Source organism: Elephas maximus, chromosome 7 (genome assembly GCF_024166365.1).
Source record: "Elephas maximus indicus isolate mEleMax1 chromosome 7, mEleMax1 primary haplotype, whole genome shotgun sequence".
NCBI lineage: Eukaryota > Metazoa > Chordata > Mammalia > Proboscidea > Elephantidae > Elephas > Elephas maximus.
In genome coordinates this window covers 49,118,566-49,141,714 of record NC_064825.1, presented here as the reverse complement: position 1 = coordinate 49,141,714, position 23,149 = coordinate 49,118,566, and the positions used below count along the sequence as shown (strand labels likewise).

Below are 23,149 nucleotides of genomic sequence, written 5' to 3'. Positions count from 1 at the left end.
TATCCGCAGGGGTGGGAGATCTGGTGGTAGGGAGGGAGAGCAGTGTGTCACTTGTTCTGCTGGAGGGAGGGACTAACTACCCTGGCAGAGCGATATAGGGTGCAGAGTGGTGGCAGGAAAGGCATTCAGAAGGAAAGAGATTTGGGCTGGACCCTGAGGGGTGTGCAGGAGCCCACCACGTGAACCTCCTTTATAGACTCACCTTCACTGGGGCTTTTCTCACCAACTAGGTGGGCCCTTCCAAGGGACAGCCTGAGTCTCATCTTTGCTGCTGATTTCCAGGAGGAAGCCGAGGTCTATAAGGGACAGCTGTTGTAACCCCAGTTAAACAAGCAATGATGACGGGACCAGGAGTAGCATCCAAGTTTCCAATCCCTTGATCTTTCTTGGCTTGAAGCCCTGTAGGGGGCTAATCCCAGAGGGCCCCCTGGGCTCCGCGGCCTCGTCCCGCGCAGTGCCCTGCAGTTCCCGGGGAGCGCGAGAGATGGCGACGCAGAGCAGCGAGGTCAGGCCGGACAGACGCGAGCCCCTCCGCGGCATCACGCGGTGGGGGGGCTCCGCGGTACAGCCCGGGGCTTTGACGTCTGGGCCGGGGCCGGCGGCTCTGACGCGGGGGGCGGGGCTCCGCGCCTTCCCGGCCCCGCAGGCGATTCATTCAAAAGGCGCGCAGGCTGCGCGGCGGGGCCAGGCTGCCGCGTTGAGCGCGGAGCGGATCTGGAGCTGCGGCTGCGCGGCCAGGTAACGAGGGCGCGGGAACCCCCACCCCCGCCCGGATCCCTGCGCGCAGGGCCCGGGGGATGCGGACCCGAGTGGCACCCCTGCCTCCCCAGCGTCTCTGAGGAAGTTCGCCCGCCCGGCTGATGCCGCAACGCCGTCCCCGCGCCTCCCTACCCCCGCTGCTGTCTCAGAGCCCCCTCACCCGGGCCGTGTCCCCTCCTGCCCCAGTCCTCCGCGTCCTCCGGCCGCGACCTCGGGCCCGGCCCTGCGCGGCGCGGTGTTGGGAGGTGCGTGAATGGGAAGGGGAAGCCGCGGCCGAACTTGCAGCTTGAGGAGCCGGCGGGGCCTGGAAACTTGAACCGAGACCAGGACCGGGTGCGGGACCCGACTGTGGCGCCTCGGTGAGGCCGCGGCGTGGGGCGGCCCGGGGTGGGGTTGGCAGGGTCTGAACGGTGTCAGCCAGTGACCATGGGTGACACGGCGCGTGAGACAGCCCGGCCTGGGCGAACGTGTGTCTCGGACACTGAGCAGGCAACACAGAAGGGCTCTGTGTGTCAGTGACAGGCAAGTGTGTGTGTGTGTGTGATTGTGTGTGTGGGTGAGAGACCTCGGATCACTGTGTGACCGTGACCCCTAGCTCACTGTAATACCCTGGTCACCGGGGTCACTGAGTGTGTGTGGCCTGTGGTGTGACCAGGGCAGGGCCAAGGACCCATGGACAGGCGGTGTGAGTATGTAAAAGGGAGAGAAACTCAAGTGACTGTGAGAAAGAGCTCATGAATCACTGGGGCCATAGTGTGTGGGGGATCAGGGTGTAGTGTCACTGTGCCAGTATGTATGTGCCTCAGGGCAATGAATAAAAGGTAGAAAGAGGAGGGACCTCAAACGTTTGAAGGTTGGGAGGGGCAAGTCTGAGCTATTGTCCCCAAGAGAATGCCCCCTAGGAGCTCAGTTTGGTGAATAGTGTCCACTCAGTTTAGTAAGGGGGGGACCCTAAATGACTTGCCCTGGCAGCAGCAGAGGGCTCCCAGGTAGCATCAGACTCAACTCCAAACAAATACACTGAGGTTCCTGAAGCCTGACAAAGCCCTGGCACCCTGGTAACCTGTGTTCTCACTGGGCCCAGGCACAGTCTTGCTCTCTCAGACCCTGCCCCCACTGAGCCTCAGTCTCCCCATCTGCGCACTGAGGTGTTGGGCTGTGAATGAGTTGTGAATCATCACTTTGGGATTTTCTATTGTTTTTGGGTCAACCACCTCTGTTCTCCCTTCCCTTGTTCCAGGCAGAAAGACAGCAGTGGGGGGTGGGGCAGGGTGTCTGCTGGGGAAGGAGAACCCTCTCCACAACTGGCCAAGGAGACCTCACCTCCGATCCAAAGTCTGCCTGATCCTGGGACAAAGCCCAAAATTTTGATCTGTAAACTCCGACTTCTCTGGCCCAGGTTTCCTTTCTTCAGTTCCCTGGTTGGAGGTGGGTGGGGGTGGGAGGGGAATAGATTTGTTCCCCAGGAGTTCCCCAGGTCTAGGAGGCTAAGTTCGGGCTAGAGGGCTGGAGCAGGGACCCTTCACCATGTGGGCCGGACCCCTCCAAGGCCCCCCATGTCCACAAGAAGGTCTGGGGTTCATGCAGGGTGGAATGGAAATCGGGCTCCCTAGCCCTGGAGGTGGTGGAGAGCACCTGCTGAAGGGTCTGGAATTTGTCTTCTGCTGTCATTCTCTGAAAATGTTGATTGCATCCGTGAGGGTAGGTAGGGGCAGCAGTGCCAGGCACTGTGCCGAACACTGTCGTGCGCTGTCTTGTTGAATCCTCATGGTGGTTCTGGGATTGCTTACCGTTTTTCAGAGAAGGAAACTGAGGCTCAAAGAAGTAAAGTAACTTGCCCAAGGTCATGTAGAGTTAGAACAGTGCCAGAACCAGAATTCAGGTCTTCTGACCCTGAATGAGATGTGAGATGCTTAGAGAGGACCACCCCTTTCCTAATACCTGCTCATGGCTTATCTAGGCTTCCTACTCTCAAACTCCGTTGGCAAGCATGGCCTTGCCAGGGTGTCCCACTGTGAGCTCTGGGTGTGGCGTGTGCGTGCACTCATGCCTGAGACTTTGAGGGTAGATGGGTGGGTTATGTGGTTTTCCTGCTCTTCTTCTTCCTCCTTATCCTCCGCCCCCTAACTAGTCACCCCAGCCAGAGGTCACCAAAAAGGCTTATCTTCTGCCTTCTAGAGCCTGCAACTGGCTTAGGAAGTGTCCACATGGCTCTGAAGAGTGTCCAGAGTTAGCAGCATAGCTCAAACTCCAAGGGACAGGGTTGGCAGGAATAATTGAAAGTCCCAGGTGACCTTCACCATACCCAAGAGGCCACTATCCTACTCTTAGTTGTCTAGGGCACGTTCCCAAATCCATCACAATCTGTGGTGGGAAGCAGGCTGGGAGTGACCTTGAGCTGGTGCCTGCTTTCTCTGGGCCTCAGTCTCCTCGTTTTTCCTGAAGAGAGGCCCCTCCTAGCTCTGATCACTGCTGCTCCTTTGCTGGGAGCTGGGGTTGGGCATCATGGTGGCCCTGGGTTCTCTCTGGAATGACTGGAGCAGTGTTTCTTGGGGCTGATCGAAATAGCTGTCCTGGTCCCCAGGGGCTAAGCCCGAGTTATTTCCATCCCCAGCAAAAAGGTAGAAATAGCTTAGGGCCCGAGAGCAGGAGATAGAGGGGAAGGGTTAACTTTCTCTTCTCATCCCAGTCTTGCTGGAGGCTCCCCTGTGCCCCATCAAACCAAACCTTTTCAGGTGGGGCCAGGCTAGGTTTCCACATGTGGCGCCAGTTGGGACTGGTATGATAATTGGTGGAGGGAAGTGAAGTGCCTGTGTCTGGCCAAGGAGGGGAGAAATCAAGGGACAATGAGCACCCACTCCTACTCATAGGGTCAGGCAACAGAGCCAAGAGGCCTAGCCCCATCTTATAGAGGGAGAGGCTGAGGTTCTGAGAAGTGCAGGAGTGCAGGGACTTAGCCAAGGCTCCCAAGAACCCTGATATCCTGATTCTGCCTTCCAGAGTACCTACCGTCTGTCTTGCCACACGTTCCCAGATGACTGGGAAGGACCAGTCTGGCCAATCTGAAGGGGAAAGGAGTGTGGGTAGGGCTGTTTAACACCTGACCTTGCTTGGCAAGGCGAGACTCCCTTCGTTATGGGGCCAGCCCTTCTGCCAGGTAGACAAGAGGAATGAACCAGAGACGAGTTTGTCCTGAGGGCCCGTCAGGCCCTATCCCTCACTCAGGATTGGGTGGCACCAGAGTATATGGTCCTAGGCAGAGCTCAGCACTCCCCGTGTACTGAGGCCTCGTGTGCCTCAGCCTGGGCTTGGTAGTGCCACTGGGTGGGGCGAGGGTGGCAGGAAAGACAGGAGAGAGCCAACGCTGTCCCTATGGGTGCCCAACCCTGGGATTTAGGGCTGAAATTCTCACATCCTCAGCCTCATGCTCCAGGAGGGTCATCAGTTCCCTCCAGGTCCAGGCAGGGAAACCAAGGCCCAGAGAAGGGAAAGGACTTGCCCATGGTCACCAGCAAGACCGCAGTGTTGCTGGGATCCAAACCCAAGTCTGTCTGCCTCGAAGGCCAGAGTTCTTTTCCTTGGCCATCCTGGGAAAGATGAGTAAGAGAGCTCTATAAATAACCTGCCCATGTAGCTTCGAGCGTATGCCCTGGCTGGTTGGTTTTGACAGACAGGGACGGAGGGGCCTCCACAACCAGTTAAAGGCAGGACCTGAGTGTGAAGGTGGGAAGAGAAGGGAGAAGGGCTTCCAGGAGGAGGGACCTAAACTTGGACCAGCACATCCTTACTTGGCAAGGGGACAGTGAGAGCAGGGAGGGACCCAGTTGTTCCATACTATGGCCCTGCTGCATGCCCAGCCTCCAGCACTTACCTGTCTGCCCTCCCTCCCTCAAGGAGCCCCCATCCCTTCCCCATGTCTTAGTCTCAAGATAAGGAAAACAGTAATGGCTGATGGGGCCAAGGCCTGAGGGGGCCGGGGGAGGGAAGGGCTTCCTGAAGGAGGTACCTGGGCTGAGTGAGGCCTGGTTGTAAGAAGAGCCACTGTTCCCTCCCTGTGAAGTCACTGCATCCTCTGGCCACACTGAGGTCAGCTGAACAGGCACAGCTGTCCTGAATTACAGAGGAGGAAACTGAGGCTTGGGGCTGTGGGACCGGGTCCTGACCGCTGAGCCGCTTATGCTCAGCCCTTTCACCTTCCTGACTGACCTCAGCTGGCATGGGAGCAGGTGGGCACAGGCCTGTAGAGGGACTAGGAAATGGGCATTGAGGCTCCTTCTACGAAAGTCAAGCCCCTCCACCCATGCTGCTGGGATTTATGTTGGGTTCCCCAATACACTCTTGCTGGCTTCTAAGCCACTGTGTGACCTTGGCTGGGCCCTGCTCGTTCTGAGCTTAGGCTCCTCCTCTGGCCCTCATGGGGATATGGTGAGAAATGATACTCAGGAGAGACCATCAGGCCAGGCACTGCGCAGCACTACTCACAGTGGCTCCCCTTATCCCCTCAGCATCCCATGAGGCAGGGGCAAGCACCCCTGTGTGCAGAGGAGGACCCCGAAGCTGAAGGAGGGTAAGTAACGTGCCCAAGGTCACAGGGCTGCTAATTGGCAGAGCCAAAGTTTGAACCCAGGTGTGGCTGTTCCAGCCACTCTTCACCCCTTCCCACTTCACATGTGCTGACCCCAGTCTTCACGACAGCTCCGTTGGGTAGGGCCTGACACAGAATTGCTCAGGGATCTCTTTCCCAGCACCCTGAGTCTGGAGGAGTTGGAGAATGGGGCAGGCTGGGGCTATGGTCTCCCCAAAGTCTCTCCAGAAGTCTCCATCCAAGTCTTCCCGGGAGGGATGGTGGTGGGCAGGGTCTGTGCTGAGCAGGCTGTGAAACGCCCTGGCACTTTGGTGATTCAGTTCCAGATACATAGTTGTGGCAGGAGGCAAAGGTGGCCTAAAGCTTCTCAGAGGCGGAGGTGGTTGTAGGGTGATGGGTGCAGTAGCGTGTCCCCTAGCCCATCCCAAGCCTCTTGCCTTCCCCGTCTTAGGGCCTCCCCCTGCCCAGGGCCATGCACGAAGCCCCACAGTGCTGAGTGGTTGAGTGGTGGGCTAGAGGCAGGACAGGGAGGAGCAGTGTGGAGGCTGGGCAGTGGGAAGGCTGGGCCTGGGATGGGATGGACAAGGGCTGCTGCTGCCTCCCCCACCCAGGGTTGATAAACCTTGTCTCCTCTGAGACCAAGTTGTTACAGGTCATCACTTAGCCTCTCTAAGCCTCTGTTTCCTCAACTGGAACCCTTTCTTTGAGGGGTTTGGGGGAATCCTGTCTGAAAAGGGCATGGGGCATGTAGTAGGTGCTTAGTGAGGAGGGTGATGGGGAGCCCCAGCTCTCCCGCAGGGATGACTGTCTGGTCTCAGACACCCCTCTTCCCTAACCCCAGTCTCAGCCCAAGGAAGGGGGAGAGGATTGCATCTGTGCCATAGCCAGACAGGGAGGAGCTGGGTGGGCCAGGTCTGGCCACCTCAGCCCTTTTCTTAGTCTCAAGGGGCCAATTAGCCCCCCTCACCCCCTCCTGAGCCACTGAAGCCTGGAGGCAGCCCAGGCCTGGAGGCAGCGGGGATCTGAAGGGGAGAGCTGTGGGAGCTGGGCCGGGGTGGCCAGGGATGTCCAGGGAACAGCTCCTGCCTGTCCATGTAGTATTGCAGGGTAAAGCTCCAGCCTGCTTGGAGTACTCACCCCAAGGTTGTAACCTGTGAGATCACGGCTGCCCAAGGCCTGGGAGGGGGCGGGAATGGGGGCTCCCTTCTTGCTGGGTGACCTTTAGTCAACCTCTGCACATCTTGGGCCCCCAGCCTGAAGCACTAGGGAGCTGGGACCCCACCCAGCTTCTCTCTCTGGGAATTCCCAGCCTTCCCAGCTTTCCGAGCCTTCCCCAGCCTTTCTGCTTCTTACAGTTCTCTGTACCCCTTCCCGCCAGAGCTGGCACAGACTAGGACAATAGGCGAATGAGTATGGGTGCAGGCAAATCTCAGGGGCCCCAGAGACTGCTGAGGTGGGGCAGCACCTGCTTCCTGGGGGCCCATCTGGGTCCTTTGTGTGCATACACCCTCCGTTGAACCACCTACTGTGTGCTACTAGCTCACTGGCTAGCCTCCACCAGCATGTAGGCAGCTTCTTTGAGCATTTGTGTGCTGAGCCCTGGGCTACTCCTGAGAGTGAGGAGAGGCAGAAATGAGGCAAAGACTTAAAAATGAGGTGGAAAGTAGAGTCAGGCAGCCCTGAGCTCCATCTCTGCTTCACCATTAGTAACTATGTAACCCACACTGCCCTGGCCACAGTTTACCCAGATGTGGAACAGGGCTGTTCATCTCTCTTGTGAGGTGCACTGGGTCCCTGCTTCGGGTGGAGAATGGGAAGTAGGCAGACCTAGCTGTCCTCATCGCAGCCTGCTGTGGGCACTGCCCTATTTCAGCCCCAGTTGCCAGGGAACCATCGGGTTCCTTGCTAACCTGAATTTCTCTATTGATGGGTGGCCTTTTTCTTCCTGCGTCGGGTGCAGCCACCTCCGGGGGAGGCCCGTGTCCAGCTGTGTTTCCAGGCAACCCTTGCCTCAGGAGGCTGAGGGAGGTCCACAGGCTCTGGAGCAGCTGTCCGGGGAACAGAAGTGCCTGCCTCCTGGCCCCCTCTGCTCCGGGACCTACACCAGAGAGCCCCTGCCAGATATTGGGTACCTGCCTCCCACCACCATCTTCCCCAGTCCTGCCTCCACTTGGCAGGCAGCCCAGTGAACCCTCTGAAATGCAAATTGTTCCACATCTCTCTCTCCCCTGCTTAACCCTTCAAGGCTGCTGTATGCCCTGGGGAAGGCCAAGCATCTCAGCTTGTAGGTGAGCCTTGGTATGACCTGGGCACTGCCTACCAACCTTTCCAGACTCCTCTACCTCTCTGGCACCCCAACCCTCAGATTTTCTCCACAGCTAATTGGACACCTCCTGTGTACCTGGCTCGGTGCCAAGCACCACCCATAAACATAAATGAGAATATCTCATTTGTATCTCACAGCTCCCTGTCAAGTGTGTGCCATTACCCCGTCCCCAATTTACAGATGAGGAAACACGCAAAGGGAATAGCTGTTGTTGTTAGGTGCCCTCGAGTTGGTTCCAACTCATAGTGAACCCCCCAATTTACAGATGAGGAAACACGCAAAGGGAATAGCTGTTGTTGTTAGGTGCCCTCGAGTTGGTTCCAACTCATAGCGAACCCATGCACAACAGAACGAAACACTGCCCGGTCCTGTGCCATCCTCACAATCATTGTTATGTTCAGCCCATTGTTTTAGCCACTGTGTCAATTCATCTCATTGAGGGTCTTGCTCTTTTTCAATGACTCTCTACTTCGTCAAGTATAATGTCCTTCTCCAGGGACTGATCCCTCCTGACAACATGTCCAAAGTATGTAAGATGCAGTCTCGCCATCCTTGCTTCTAAGGAGCATTCTGGCTGTACTTCTTCCAAGACAGATTTGTTCTTTCTTTTGGCAGTCCACGGTACATTCAATATTCTTGTGATGGTTATTGCTCTGCGCCAGGCCCTGTGCTGAGTGCTTAATATGAATTTTCTCATTTTACCTTCTGGGCAGCCCTCTGCAGGGGATCTCCAGCCTCAAAGCCAGTGAAGAACAGAGCCAGGCAGGCTGACCGCAGCACTTGACTTACACAGTGTATACCCCCAAGTGAGCCCAGGGGTTCAGATGCCAGTTCAAACCCACCCCTGCCTAACCCCAAGCTCTGCGCTCCTTAACCATCACCCAGCTCTCTGGCCCTCCCTACCTTGGCATAGGCTCTACCCTCTACTGTGAGCGCCCCTTTCCAGATCCCTACCTCCCTGCCCCCCATTCAGTTCAGCACCTATCTACATACCAGGGGCGGGCCCTGCACTTGGCATTGGGGATGGAGGGCAGCACTTCGTCGATGGGGAAGGGGCTGGTAAACAGGATCATCACACGCAGGGATGGCAATTAATGCTGAAGGGGAAGTGGTGGCTGGGGGGAGGAAGTGACTTTGAACTGAGCTCTGAAGGAAGATGTGTTGGCCAGGTGATGGGAGGGGCTTCAGGGCAGAGGAAACGGCAAGTACAAGGGCTGGGGTAAGGGACAAGTGTATCTGAAGGCCCAAAAGAAGCTCAGGTGGCTGAAGTATGTGGGCAGGGAGGGACGGTTGGCATCAGGACGCCATCTGAGAGTGACAGGCTGGGCCAAGACCAAACCTCCTTGTCAGGATACCTTGGCTGCAGGGTGGTTCTGAACTGGAGGCAAGAAGGGAAAGGTAGAATTATCTTCAGGATTTGGGGTTCAGTAGAGCTGGCAATGGAACCCTTTGAGGAAGAAGCAGGGCCAGGACAGGGGACAGGGGAGTATATGGGAGGAGAGGAGGACCCCAGGCTGGGGGAGGGAGACATGGCAGAGGTCTGGGTGACCCAAGCTTCAGTTCTGGGAAAGGGGAAGTTGCCTATGGACTGGGCAGGCGGAGTGGCCGGCTTCCTCTTTCTCTGAGGACTCTCAGGCTGCACCTCCCTGGGCCATACGCCTCCAGCTTCCACCTCTCTTTGGGGCCCAAGGCTGGGACTTTGCTAGTTGGCTTCTTCCCAGGAATTTCTCACTCTAATTGTGTTGGCATTTTTTTGTGGGAGGAGGGGGCAAGTCTGAGGAAGCCCTCCCCCCAACCTCAAGGAGCCTGTTTTATGGAGGCTTGCGCTGGGCCCCAGACACTAGACTGAGTGTGGGGTTTTGTGGTAGATAAAACAGACATCCTTGCGCTTGCTACTGTCTGGTGGGGAGTAAGCAATAAACAAGTAAGCAAACAAATACCTAATTACAAACCAAGATAAGCGCAAGCAGTGCAGAGGGGAAAAAAGGGGCAGGGGAATCACACCACCTACTTTAGACTCATTACCTCATCTAAGCCTCGTGACAGCCTTGCCATGGGAGATGAGCATCCCCATTTTGCAGATGAGGAAATTGAGACCCAGTAAGGCGAGTCCCTGGTGGCATAGTGGTTAATAGCTACGGCTGCCAACCAAAAGGCCGGTGGTTTGAATTACCAGGTGCTCCTTGGGAACCCTTTGGGGTAGTTCTACTCTGTCCTGTAAGGTTGCTATGAGTCGTCATCGACCTGACAGCAATGGGTTTGGGGTTTTTTTTTTAGCAGGAAGGGCCGGGCTCTTGTCCCCCAGGGAGTTGCTGGTAGTGGGAATAGGCCCCCAGCTTAGGAGACGTCGGGAGGAGAGGCCTCTAAGCTAACTTTCTTCTCTGCTAAAACCCGCTGGGCCAGACGATGATGAGGCTACTGGGAAAGTGCTCAGTCCACCCTACTGCAGCTGCAGAGGGGATCTCCTGGCTGTAGGCTGAGGGTGCTTGCACTCCCTGGGGCCTTGGTCTGCCCCTCCTGACACCTTCCTCCAGGAAGCCCTCAGGAGGCGCTTGGCTTTGGAAGGTCACTGACTGTTCAGCCTTCAGCACAAGGCAGAGGGATGGGGATAGGGCCTTCATAGCTGCCCAGGCAGGCTGATTGGCTTCTAAATGAGCTTGCTTTTAGGTCATGGCTCCAGGGCTAAGGGACTAGACACCACAGGTTTAGTGGGGAAGGGGTGCATGTGACTTGGGGGCCGGAGCAGCAAGTGCATGCACAGGTGCAGACAGGATCTTCAGGGCAGCCAGGCTGGCCCATCAGGGTTCTGTCTGGGCTGAGTGGGGGCTGAAAACAGAGACTCGGGCAGCCAGACTGGAGTAAGTGCCGGTTTGGGGGTAATTAGAAGGCACGTAATTAGAAGGCAGAAGGCACATGTAGCTAGGCAGTGAGTGTCTGTGAGTGGGCCCCCCGCTGGCATCATGTCTGGGCCTTTGGGCCACATTTTCCTCCCTGAAGTGTCCAGGTTACGGGGTGCCTCTTCTGACTGGAGGCAGCGGGGCACAGCGCCCCCTGCAGGCTGAGACCACTCAGCCAGTGCCAACCAGGGTGCGAGATGGAATGGGGGCTCTCTCCTCTGTACTTGCTTGGCCCCACGCTTTTCACCCTCCATTCTCCCCCACACCACTTGGCTCACCCTGGACGTGAAGGAGTACTAGGGGTTGCGCAGGGCTGTGGGGACAGCTGAGAACCTAGGGTTCATGTCAGGTCTGTGGGTTGAGTCCCTTGGAGAACAGGGAAAAGGGTCATGGGGAGATGGGCCTCAGGGGGAGGTGACCGTGGGCCAGGGGTAGGGACACTTTGGGGGTAGAAACTGGAAATGAAGACTTGGCGACCGGATTTGAGGAGGGACAGTGGGTGGGCGAATCAGGGAGTGCCATCTGCTGGGTACTGACTGCTGGGTGTGGCCTTCACCCTGCTTTGTGGCCAGCCTTTTCCTGTCCCGGTTTTCCCCTGAACTGGCCCGGGGCCCAGAGCTGCTGCCAGCGACCTGGAGAGTCCCGGGGATGATGTGACTGCCACCCCTCACCCTCCTCCTGGGACGTAACTCAAACCCCTGGCCCTGAAAGGTCTATGTACGGCCAGGCAGCGAGGTCGAGTGGATTGGTTTCCTCAGCTACTTTTCCAGTCGAGATGCCCAGCCACCCACAGGCAAGGGGCCCTCACATGATCTGTGATCTACTTCAACCTGGCTGTCCCATAAGGCTTGGCATCAGACAGTGCAGGTTCCAGCCAGGGTCTCCCTAGCCTGCTGGAGTGCCCTGGGCCTCTTTCCTGATCTGAGGCCTGGGAAACAGGGATGTTGCCCTTGGGGTTCAGAGGCTGCGTGTGGCCTGTTGCTACCGCTGGGCAAATGGGCTTTCCCTCACCTACCTGACCCTGAAGCCAGGCCACTTGGCAAGTACAGGATGGAACTCCTGGCTTGCCACAGTCCCTTTTGTTGTCTAATCCAGACCCTTCTTTCTGCTGTGTCAACCTTGTCTACTGACTCTACTCTCACTTGCTTTGTTTTTCTTGCTGCTTTCCACCTTCTGGCAGAGGATCACTCTCTGGAATGTGAGCTCCCCAGGACAGGACTTTGTCCCTTCAAACCTATTGCCCTGGTGCTGAGGGCGGTGCTTAGCACACAGTAGGTGCTCTGTACACAGTAGGTGCTCTGCACACAGTAGGTGCTCAAGAAGTGACTGGAGGCTGGTGCTGGCCGCCATGGCCACCACCACCCCCACAGGTCTGCCTGACCCCAGCCTTCGCCTGATACCAGGGCAGAGATATAATCAGACGTGTCCCAGCCCTCCTTTGGGGATCAGCCAGCAGTGGACAACGGGCCATGGCCACGTGGAAGGACTAGGAATGTGATGGGGTGGAGGTGGGACACACACAGGAGCTCTGGGGGCCAAAAAAGACCCTGACCCAGCTTTGGGGAAAGGTGAGGTCTAAGGAAGCTTCTGGAAAAAGAGGTATTTGTACTGGGATTTGAAGGGTGGGGGAAAGGGTCTTCCTTGGAACAGAAATGGCAAGAGCAAGGTCAGAGAGCATAAGAGAGTTGGCATGCTTGGGGACCTCCAAGCAGTTCTGGGTGGCAGGAGTCTGAAGAGTTGGAGATAAGAGTGGAGAGGCTAGGGGAGGTGGTGCCAGCCCCTCAGTCCCCTTCTCCCCCAAGGGCCACCTCGGGCTTCCTCCCTTGTAGGCTCCCCTGGCTGTGGTCCAGGCACCTGGCTGTTTATGGAAGAGGAAGAAGCCCTTCCTCCTCGGGAAAGCCTCCCAAGCCTGGCAGAGCCTCTGCTTCCTTTCCCTGGCCCCCCACAGGGCACCCCCGCTTCTATCCAGGCTTCAACAGATGGTGTAGGCCAAGCTCCTGGTGCTTAACCTGCCCTACAGCACCTGTAGGTCCAGCCCTGTTGGCCTGCTCCTGCCCCCCACTGAGCCTTCCTCCATCTGCTCTAGGCTGGTGACCGTCCTGGACCTGATGATGAAGCTGAGCCCCCTGCACTGGTCCCTGTCCTGCCTCCTTGTGGTGAGCTGGGGATGGGACTGTGGGGAGCTGAGTAGCCAAGTCCTGAGCCCTGAACCCCAGCCCTCTAGGGAGGAACCCCAAGGTGGGGTGGGGGCTGGGTTGTCGGCTCTTCATTTGAAGAATCTGAGGCAGTCAAACCCTTGGATGCCCTCCTGGTCTACCCTGCGGGGAGGGAGAAGGCAGGACTTGCTGGCAGTTGTAGACAGGCCAGTGTGGCTGAGGGCAAGATGCCTATGAGGCGTGGGAATAGAGCAGCAAGGAGGATAGGCCGGGAGAGAGAAGAAATCAGGCAAAAAAGGCCTGGGATTTGGAGCCTGAGAACCTTAGAGCCTCAGATACTGGGACCACCCCAGAGTCCAGATCTCAGAGTCAGAGACTGGCCAACTGCACAGAGCCTCATGGGACCTGGTTACAGACTTGCAGCCTCAGGCGGTACCTTAGAGTCTGGTCTGGGGTCTGTTTTTCTGCTGTGACACCAGAAGCCCAGGGAGAGCGAGATGTGGCTTCAGGCCTGGCCAAGGCTACTCCAGTGCAAGAGGTCTCCAGGGCCCAGCAGGTGCTGGGAGCCAGGCCTGGGGAAGGAGGCGGTCCCCGGAGCTTCTAGTGTGGCATTCTCTCTGCCCTCAAGAGTGGCTTTCACTGATCTGTGCCCCCCTTCCTGCAACCAGCACCAGCCTAACCAGAGGACAGTGGTCTCCCCACAGCAGAAGGAATTAAGGGAGACAGGTCACACCTGAGAATGGGAGGCAGTGGGAGGTCCTCTCCCAGTGGAATAGGCTGGGGGGAGAGGGGACACATTCTTTTGGGATGTACCTTACCCTCTTTGGGTGCAGGGGTGTGAACAGAGTGGCCTTGCATGGTGGGAGGTCCTGGAGGGGACTGTGAAGATGCGGAGGGACGGGAATAGGAAGCACCAGCTGCAGACTTGGCCCCAGGGAGAATAAGCAGAAGCCAGTTAATGACATGTCCAGCTGTGATGGGGGTGGGAGGCAACCAAGGTAGCAGGAAAGGGGGTGGAATTTGAGAGAGGAATTCGGAAGCATTTCCTCCTCATCCTCCTGGCTAGCTGAAGAGGTTGTGACTCAGAGATGCAAGAGCTTGAGATCCTGATCCGGTCCTGTCTGGGGCTTTCCAGCACTTTCTGGAAGCAGATGTTGTTCTCTGCCTACCCATGTGGATGGTGATGCCACAGGCCTGGGGCAGGACAGGTTTCACGTGCAGTGTGAGGTTTGGGGTTAGAAGAGTGTCCCTGGAGCTCGGACAGGGTGGCCGTGTGTGGTCAGTAGTCCCTACCTCTGAGGCCTCAGGGAAGTGGGTTGTGGATGAATGTCCCAGAGACCCCATGCCCTGGCACTTTCTGCCTCCCTCAATGCATTCCTGCCTGCTCTTCTTCCAGCTGCTGCCCTGGCCTCCGGCCACTCCAGCATCCACAACACCTTGGCAGTGCCCACCTGGAGAGGAGCCCAGCTTGGTGAGCATGGCCCTAGTCTGTTCCCATCGCCTAGTCCTGGGAAGGCTGTTGGGGACAAGGGGAGGATTCTCCAGGCCTGGCTTCCCCTAGTGACCTCAGTCCGGGCTCCTGGCTTTGTTCTCACCGTTTCCCTCCCACAGGACTTGGGGCAGGGTGCGTTGTGCAGGTCCTGCCCCCCAGGCACCTTCTCAGCCTCATGGGGCCCCAGCCCATGCCAACCCCATACCTGCTGCAGCCCTCGAGGGAGGCTGGAGGCCCAGGCGGGCTCGGCGACTCGAGATACACTCTGTGGAGGCTGCCGGCCTGGGTGAGCCACGGGTAGGGTGTGGGGCTCATGGCCGCGTGACCAGGACCCTGGGTCACCCCCACCCTGAGTAGGCCTCAGTCTCCCTATCTGCGAACTGGGATTGGTCAGCACCAAGGAGGGTGCCTGGGTAGGAGTCCAGCCTCTCTTAAGGATAGATTTTGGGGAACCAGTAACATCTTCCCTCCCTGCAGGTGGTTCGTCCCTGAGGGGGCCCCCCATGTTCCATGTCAGCCATGCTCCTGGGCACCTCTGGGTACTCGTGGCTGTAATGGTGAGTGGCAGTTTGGGGCTAGGACAGGTGGGGTGATGTGTGTGGGAGGGACGAGCTTGAGCCCAGGAGCCCTGCAGTGATCATCTAGGGACAGAGAGGTCCTCACCGTGGTGGCCCAGGGAAGGGGTGCAGCCAGAGGGTGCCCAGTGGGACATGGCCACTGGCTGCACTGGCTCTGTGTGTCTGCCCACCTTGTTTCGGAGTAGCAGAGACCGCCCAGCAGGTGGCAGCCACAGCTGGACCCGCACAGCACAGGGGTGGGCGCTGGGCACCTGGGGCTGGTGAGTTCACATCCCGACCAGCCCCCTCCCCAGGCCCCTCAGAGACCCATGTAGATGAGTGAGCACACTCACATGCATACATTTGCACACACATGCACGTGCACACACCTCCTCTCCTCACCCATTGGGTCAGTCACTTTCTGAGGCAACTAATCCACATACCGAGTCATGGGGCTGCCCATCCTGGGTCCCTGTGTCCACATGTGTGCCATGTGCACCCTCTGCTCACCCCCTTGGCCCCAAGATGTTGGGTAAACAGGGGGCCGAGGGCTGGCTGTCCAGAAGAGGCTGCAGTAAGAGGCAGGAGAGAGGCCTTGAGGCTGAGGAATCAGATGGCTAAAAGGAGCGGGGAGGGACGGATTACCCAATAAGAAGCAAAGTACACAGGGGCTTACTTGTGTTTCTTTACTAATCTGTAGTGTACAGTTTCACAACCCATATGAGACTGTACACCCCAGTTTAGTAAATAAACACAGGTAAGCCTGTACATACCTAGTTTACTAGTTAATCCGCCCCTGGGAGGGGGAAGGGTGAACTGGCCTTTGCGTCCCCAGTGTGGTGGGAGTGGGCTGCTCTGGACACCTCAGTCCTACCCCACTACCTCCATCTACCCACTCTGCCTCTCTGTGTTTCTTTCTGCCTCTGTCTTTCCTTGCCTCAGTGTGGGGGCGCCGGGCCAGGCGCGGTGTAGAGGTGGCAGCAGGGGCCAGCAGCAGTGGGGAGGCCCGGCAGCCTGGGAACGACACACGGGCGGGGAGCCCTGAGGAGACGGCTGCGCAGTATGCAGTGATCGCCATCGTGCCTGTCTTCTGCCTCATGGGGCTCCTGGGCATCCTGGTGTGTAACCTGCTCAAGCGGAAGGGCTACCACTGCACAGCCCACAAGGAGGTCGGGCCTGGCCCCGGAGGTGGAGGCAGCGGTGAGGGCCAGCCTGGGGTCACGGTGGGGAGGTCAAAGGGCATGGGTTAGCCCAGCCCCGGCTCAGCTTGGGGGCTCCCAGAGGGAACCTACCTTGCCAGGGAGTGTGCTAATCAGGAGGGCTTCCTGGGGATGCTACACGTGGGGCCACAGGGGTTACAGCTGCCTGCCGACTTCAAAGGGCAAAGTGGCCGGAGGTGTAACGGGAGCAGAGCAGAGGCAGGACAGCTGGTCAAGTGGCTTCAGCAGGATTCCAACCCTGGGTGAAGCCCCGCCCAGCTGCAGGGTTCTGAACTCTTTGGGGCCTCCAATTGTGTGTGTGTCTCAAGGGTCAACTGCCTCCTTGGTACTCAGTGCGACCTCTGGCATGGAGCAGGTGGAATTCCCAGTGTCAGGAGGGCTGGTATGGGGAGCTGCCCAGGGCAGGCACCACAAGAGGGCTCAAGTTTCAGCTCCAGGCTGGGGTTTGAGTTACAAGTCCTGGAGCCAGAGGGAGAAACGCATTCCTCCCTCCCACCCTAGGACGCTGCCGCCTTCCCCCTTCTCTCCAAAGGCCAGTAGGACAGGGTGCCCCCACATGCGCATACACTATCCTGGGCCCACAGGAGCCTGTTGCTGAGTCAAGATTAAAATGACTTCTCCCATGCCAGCACCTCAGGCTGTCTGGGGGCTGGTCCGAGCCCCTCTCAATTACTAACACTAAAGTCTGGAGGTGGCAAGCAGGCAGAAAGATGGTGACTCAGGGTCATTATGCCTAGGATGGCACTTGTTTTCCTAGCCTAGTGACTTCCTTTAACTGCTAGCTGCTGTCTGGGTGCAAGTCCTGGGAGCTCTGCTGCTGGCCCCAGGATTGAAGACAGTGGCTCTGTTCTCACTCCCTTGAGGTTTTGGCCCAAAATTGATCAAGGGCCCTCAGTTAAATAGTTATATAGACAGGGTGATGTGCAGGAAGTAGTATGCCTGGAATGGCTGTGTGTGCTAGAGATGGGGGCTCTGGGCAGGGAGGCAGCCCCAGGAGTTCAGATGGCCCCCAAAACCACTAAGCATCTGGGGTTATGGGGTGCAAGAAGTGGAGATGATGAGTAATAAAGGTGATAATGGCTTTTCTGAACCAAGGCTGAGGCCAAGAGTCCCATGTGTGCAGGGCTCTGGAGACCCCGGCCACCTAAACACACAGATGCGCACACCCTCAGCCTTGGCTGCTGTGTCTCAGGTCTGGTGCGCCCTCTGCTGGCAGATCCTGGCATAGCTCCTGAGCCCGCAGTCCTCCCTCAGACTTCCTGAGATCACGGTCCTTCTACTTACTCTCTTTCCCAGGGATCAACCCTGCCTACCGGGCTGAGGAAGCCAACGAGGACACCATCGGGGTCCTGGTGCGCCTGATCACAGAGAAGAAAGGTGAGGGGATAGTCCTACCTGCCCCAGTGCCCCCTCGTCCGTGCAGGCCCCTTTCCTCCTGTTCTTGCCTGATGAGGGTGGAGGAAGAGGCACACAGCCCAAGTTGGGGGTGGTGGGTAGTAGATAGGGGAGGCCTGCACGGGGCGGGGGGCAGCGCCCCTCATGGCCAGAGCTGGGCTCTGACTGCTGCTGTTCACAGAGAACGCGGCAGCCCTGGAGGAGCTGCTGAAGGAGTATCATAGCAAACAGCTGGTGCAGACAAACCACAGGCCGGTGCCCAGGTGAGCAGGCAGGTGAGGCAGGAGGGGGGCCAGAACCCACAGATGATCAGCCTGCTTCCTAAGGACTCAGCACCTGGGCATTTTCCCTCTCCTGTCACCCTGACTCCCCTCCTCCACCTCCTGGTGTCTCCTGGCCCTGGGCTCTCATGTGTGGTTTTTGCAGGCTGCCACCGGGCCCTCCCAGCACGCCACACATCTGCCCGCATCGCCACCACCTCCACACGGTGCAGGGCCTGGCCTCACTCTCTGGTCCCTGCTGCTCCCGATGTAGCCAGAAGAAGTGGCCTGAGGTGCTGCTGTCCCCTGAGGCTGCAGCAGCCACCACTCCTGCCCCCAGCTTCCTGCCCAGCTCAGCCCGGGCTCCTAAGGCTGCGGCCAAGGCGGGACGCCAGGGGGAGATCACCATCCTGTCCGTGGGCAGGTGAGGCAGGCACAGAAACCGCAGGGTCAGGGCAGCTGTGTAGGGTGCCAGGGCCCTGGGTCAAGCCCTGAACACCCTGCTCATGGGTGGACCCCCCTTCCTGGGCCTCAGTGGGGTCCTCTCTGAGCAGTGGGGGTGGCCAGAGAGAAGTCCAGCCCTCCCAGCACGCTGTGTCTTATATGGAGCCCTGGGGTCCCCAAGGCAGGCAGGATCTTGATCCCCATTTAGGGCAAGGGACAGTCCACCTGCAATCTAGGGGGTGGGGGCTCAGGGGCTGGGTACAGAGTGAACCCTCATCTGCAGGTGGGAGGGTGCTGACAGCTTCAGGGTTTGATCTGTGAACTTGCTGTGTGATCCTGGGCAGGTGCTGTCCTTGCTGTGCCTGGCATTCCCCACCTCTAACGGGCGGGGGGCCGCACCACCTCTCCTCACAGATTCCGTGTGGCTCGCATTCCTGAGCAGCGGACAAGTTCAGCAGTGTCTGAGGTGAAGACCATCACAGAGGCTGGGCCCTCAGGGGGCGATTTCCCTGACTCCTCACAACCTGGCCTCCCCCCTGAGCAGCGGGCACTGCTGGGCAGTGGCGCAAACCACTCTAAGTGGCTGAAGCCCCCACCGGAGAAGAAGGCCGAGGTGAGGGTCAGAGAGGGGAGGTGTCTGTTGGCATGTGGCCCGACCCTGACCAAAGACAGGGCAGATGTGGGGGTGCGGGGGGCCCTGGGCAAGGGCCGCTTTCCCGGAGCCCAGAAGGCCCCTGACTCAGCTCTGACCCTCAACTCTCCCCCAGGAGAACCGCTATGTGGTCCGGCTAAGTGAGAGCAACCTGGTCATCTGAAGGGCTGTCTAGTCTGCGGACACTGCAGCCCTGCCCTGGGAGGTGCCAGTGGCTTCCTGAAGGAGGTAGAGCTGCACCTGGCCCCGTGAAGACCAAGAAGCAATGGCCCAGCAGATAGAACAGCAGAGGCCAAGACCTGGAGGTGGGACCAACCACCTAGTGGGGAGGCTGGCCGGTTGGCAGGCACTGTGTAGGAGCAGAGCAAGAGCCCACCCCAGGCCCCTGCCGCCCCTGTTCCTCCCCTGCAGGATGCCCCTACACCTGCCCTGGCCAGATCCTAGGAGCCTGCAGGATTCTTTGTACCAACAGGGAGCCTAACCTTGGTACAAGGGAGGGACCCTCTGCTCGGCATTCCCGGCCCCACCCCTGCTTCTGTACAGGGCCCCAGAGCAGAGGTGCCTCTTCCCCCTCTTCCAGCAGGTCCTATAAAGGGAGGGGGCACCAAAAAGCCCTGGACTGGGGGCTGAGTTCCTGGGTTCTAATCCTGGGCAAGTCCCTGTCCATCACTGGGTCCCAGCTTTTTGACTGTGAAGTGGGGAGAAAAGGATGTCTTGGTGCCCAAGGCCTGTCCAGCTCCTTGCACGTTCTGGGCTGGGTCCAGTGTGGGTGACGAGCTTGACTCTCTGCCACCCCCCTCCCATTAGTAGCTTTATCTGGCCCCGTTTTTGCTGCTGCTGGGGGCTCTGCCTTTAAGGCCCCCATGGGGTTGTTCCATCTGTGCTCTGCCTACCAAACCCAAAATCCAAACCCATTGCCGTTGAATCGATTCTGACTCATAGCGACCCTATAGGACAGAGTAGAACTGCCCCATAGGGTTTCCAAGGAGCGTCTCGTGGATTCAAACTGCCGACCTTTTGGTTAGCAGCTGAGCTCTTAACCACTATGCCACCAGGGTTTCTGCTCTGCCTACAGAAGAGGCCTAATGCATGTGCCTGCCCCTCTTCCCACTGTTTTTAATGAAAATGGAAAAACAGACTTGACCTGGGTGGGGCTGTGGTACAGGAGCCGCAGCCTGCCTAGCCACCCCCTCCCACAGGATCTCCGGAGCTTCGGGGATGGGGGAGACGAGGCTAGACAGGTGCCTGTGGCCTCAGTGGTTCCTGTGTCCCTGTGGTGTTGGTGTGTCTGTCCCTTAGCCCTGGGCAGCGCGGGCGACTGCCTGGCCCAGTACCTGTCCCCACACTCTGCTCAGCAGCCTGGTTATTTATGTGGGCGCCGTGCAGGCGCGGGCCCACTGCCCCCATTATTTTATTTATTGAAACTGTGCTGTTGTCCTGTCCTCACATCCCCATCCATTTATTGAATAATAAAAGGTGGGAGAGTGGTGTCGTGAGGAGCTTCTTTTGCTGCTGCCTCCTCAGGTCGTCTGTCCATTCAGCAAATTGCTCAAGTGCCGCGACTGAGTTGGGCACTGTGTGCTAGGTAGACCTCCCTCCCTCCCAGGGCCTGGTCACCTGCAGGTGAGGACCTGGCAGCAGTGAAGCAGGGCTCCTGAGGAGGTCCCTGACCTCACCTAGGTCTCAATGAAGTGTCTGAAGGCAGTGCTGGCCACAGAAATAGAATGTGAGCCACATATGCCATTTAAAATGTTCTAGTAGCCACATTTTTAAAAAAGTAAAAAGACCAGGAAGCATGGCAACCCCCTATGTGTAAGAGTAGAACTGTGCTCCATAGGGTTTTTAATGGTTGACTTGTCTCCAGGCCTTTCCTCTGAGGCGCCTCTGGGTGGACTTAACCTCCAACCTTTCAGTTAGCAGCCAAGAGCATTAATCATTTGCAGCACCCAGGGACTCCAAAAAGAAACAGGTGAACTTAATGACAATAGTAACGTATTTTATTTGACCCAATAATATCCAGAATACTTTCACTTCAACATAAAATCAATTTAAAAATTATTAGTAAGCTCTTTTACATTCTTTTTGGTAAAATCTGACGTGTATTTTACACTTTACATATTTTACATCTCAGTATGAACTAGCATATTTCAAGTGTTCAAAGCCACATGTGGGTAGTAGCTACCATATTGGACAGTACGGCTCTAGAGGAAGTGAGAGTCGTGTGGCACCTGGAGGATGACTGAGGGTAAGCAAGACACACAGGGGGCTTGAGAATGTGGGAGGTGGGAATGTGTCCAGGGAGAGGGAACCTCACGTGGAAAGGCCAGGGATCAACAGAAACATGAAGAGCTGGAGAAATTGGAAGAAGTACAGTGCGACTGGGGCATGGAGACCCAGGCCAGGGAGCAGCAGAAAGCAGGCCATGTGGGCTCCGGAAGCCATCAGCCTTACACCAAGGGTGCTGCAGAGCCTGTAAAAGGCTTAGGAAGGGAAAAGCACGATACTTCACCTCACTCTTGGCCACAGTGTGGAGAACGGGCAGAGGAGGAGCAACAGGAGCAGAGGTACCACAAAGAAGCTGATGCAGCCATCTAGGCAAGAGATGATGGTGGCCGGGCTGTGTGGGTGTGATGGAAAGAAACAGTTGGACTCAGGAGATTGGTCGGACTTGGTAACAGAATGTATGGGTCAAGGGATTGGGGCAGCTGGGAAAACAGGAGTATCAGTCCTGAGGGCAGCAGTGTCAGTCAGGGCCTGGAAAACAGCCCTGTGGGAGGTCCTGAGGCATCTAGATGTGAAGGCCTGGAGCTCTCAGGAAATAGACCCAGGCTACAAGACTAACTAGAAACAGGTGGGTGTTTATGCCAGGACTGGGCTAGGGAGGAGGGGGCATGTCCCAGGTAAGGCCCAGGGGCATGGCAGAGATAGCACTGCCAGGGAGGTGGGAAGAAAATCAGAGAAGGATGAGTGTGTGGGGGCAGGGCTAGGCCACAAGGCCAGGTGCTGTTGGGCAGTCAGGACTGCAGCATTCCCTGGGCTAATTGACACAGGGACTTGGGTGGGAGTCACTTCAGGCCAAGTCCCAGTGGATTGAGGGAGAGGGCAGAGGGAAATAGGGCCAGTGCCAGCATCCAGACAGCTCCCTGCAGAAGCCTGGCTATGCCAGGCATGGCTGGTAAGACTACCGGAAAGAGTAAGTTTTTTTCTTATCCGATAAATCGTTTTATTTTCCATCAGACGAAGCTCCACACATAGAAAGTTCATGGATCTGAGATAGGGTTCTTTCATCAAAAGGTAATTTAACTCTACATGATTAATTAATTTTGTTGTTGTTTGGTATGTTTTTTAAAGATGGAAGAAGGACACACATTTAAATTCTAATGGAGGGGGGAGGTTGAAGAACTAGAAAGAAGGCAGCACTTGATGGAGCCTGGGGAGGTGTAACGAGGGACAGCCCATGTGGAGTCTCAGGCCTGCCTAGCAAGGGGGCTGCAGTGCCTCAGACTCTGGGGGGCCCAGGGGCAGCCATACTGGGGCCAGAGGAGGCCAGGCATCTCCAGAGTGGAAGCTGAGGTGGGGGCCTGGCCTAGCAGCTGCTGAGGACACTCCCACCCTGGGCAGAGGCTGGGCAGATGGCTTTGAGATTTGACCTCCCCCCAGGGTAGTGGACACAGGCTTATGTCTGGGGTTCCTTGATTGGGCAGGAAAGGTATAGAGGCACCTGAGGGCACCAGAGACGGAGCTTCATCTGCACTAGGAGAAAGGAAGCAAGGAGATGGGGGGAGGGAGATTAGACACTAAGAGGAATTTTCTGGAGCAGCAAAGGCTGCCAAAGCCTAAATAAAACAAGGTGTCCATTTGTACGGAACTAGTGGGTATCAACAGAGCCCTGGTGGCACAGTGGTTAAGCATTTGGCTGTTAACCAAAAGGTCAGCAGCCACTCTTTGGAAACCCTATGGGGCGGTTCTACTCTCTGTCCTATAGGGTCACTATGAATTGGAACTGAATTGACGGAAACAGGTTTTTTTGTTTTAAGTCGGTGTCACCAGTGCACCCAAGGAAATGCTCCTTAGGGCCACCAGGATACACTTGGCATCCCTCTTTGCCAGCTCTGTAGGTGTATCTCAAGATTTGGCTTTTCAGACGTGGCTGTCCCCTCCATTAACCCTGCTTCCGTCGGGACTGGGATGACACACCACCCACTCTGAGGTGGGGAGGGTGATGAGACAGCACCTGACGAGTGGGGTGGGAGGCTGGACCCCATCCACTCTCTGGCCTCAGCCTCCCTCCCCGTGGGAAAGCTAGACTCTGGCCTCAGCCTCCCTCCCCGTGGGAAAGCTAGACTCTGGCCTCCACATGCCCTTTCTCCCACCTGCCCACCCAGCCCAGAGTGAGCCACAAACAA

The 23,149-nt window shown here is 57.4% G+C and overlaps 1 protein-coding gene across 4 annotated transcripts; it reads left to right on the top strand.

Annotated features, from left to right (window-relative positions):
- Positions 1 to 222: 222 nt before the first annotated feature.
- On the top strand, positions 223 to 21,349 carry RELT (RELT TNF receptor). Of its 4 annotated transcripts, none has more exons than XM_049889906.1 (12): positions 431 to 738; positions 5,265 to 5,326; positions 12,654 to 12,723; positions 14,120 to 14,194; positions 14,335 to 14,501; positions 14,693 to 14,772; positions 15,715 to 15,972; positions 17,289 to 17,369; positions 17,569 to 17,650; positions 17,814 to 18,071; positions 18,506 to 18,704; positions 18,859 to 21,349. In XM_049889906.1, the coding sequence occupies exons 2-12, from the start codon at positions 5,271 to 5,273 to the stop codon at positions 18,904 to 18,906; spliced, it is 1,374 nt and encodes a 457-aa protein (XP_049745863.1). In that variant the 5' UTR covers positions 431 to 738; positions 5,265 to 5,270; the 3' UTR covers positions 18,907 to 21,349. The 4 variants fall into 4 exon arrangements, with proteins under 4 accessions (XP_049745862.1, XP_049745860.1, XP_049745863.1 ...); XM_049889904.1 differs by lacking the exon at positions 431 to 738 and adding an exon at positions 1,032 to 1,118 and having other exon boundaries at positions 18,859 to 21,345; XM_049889903.1 differs by lacking the exon at positions 5,265 to 5,326 and having other exon boundaries at positions 227 to 738; positions 18,859 to 21,348.
- Positions 21,350 to 23,149: the final 1,800 nt, after the last annotated feature.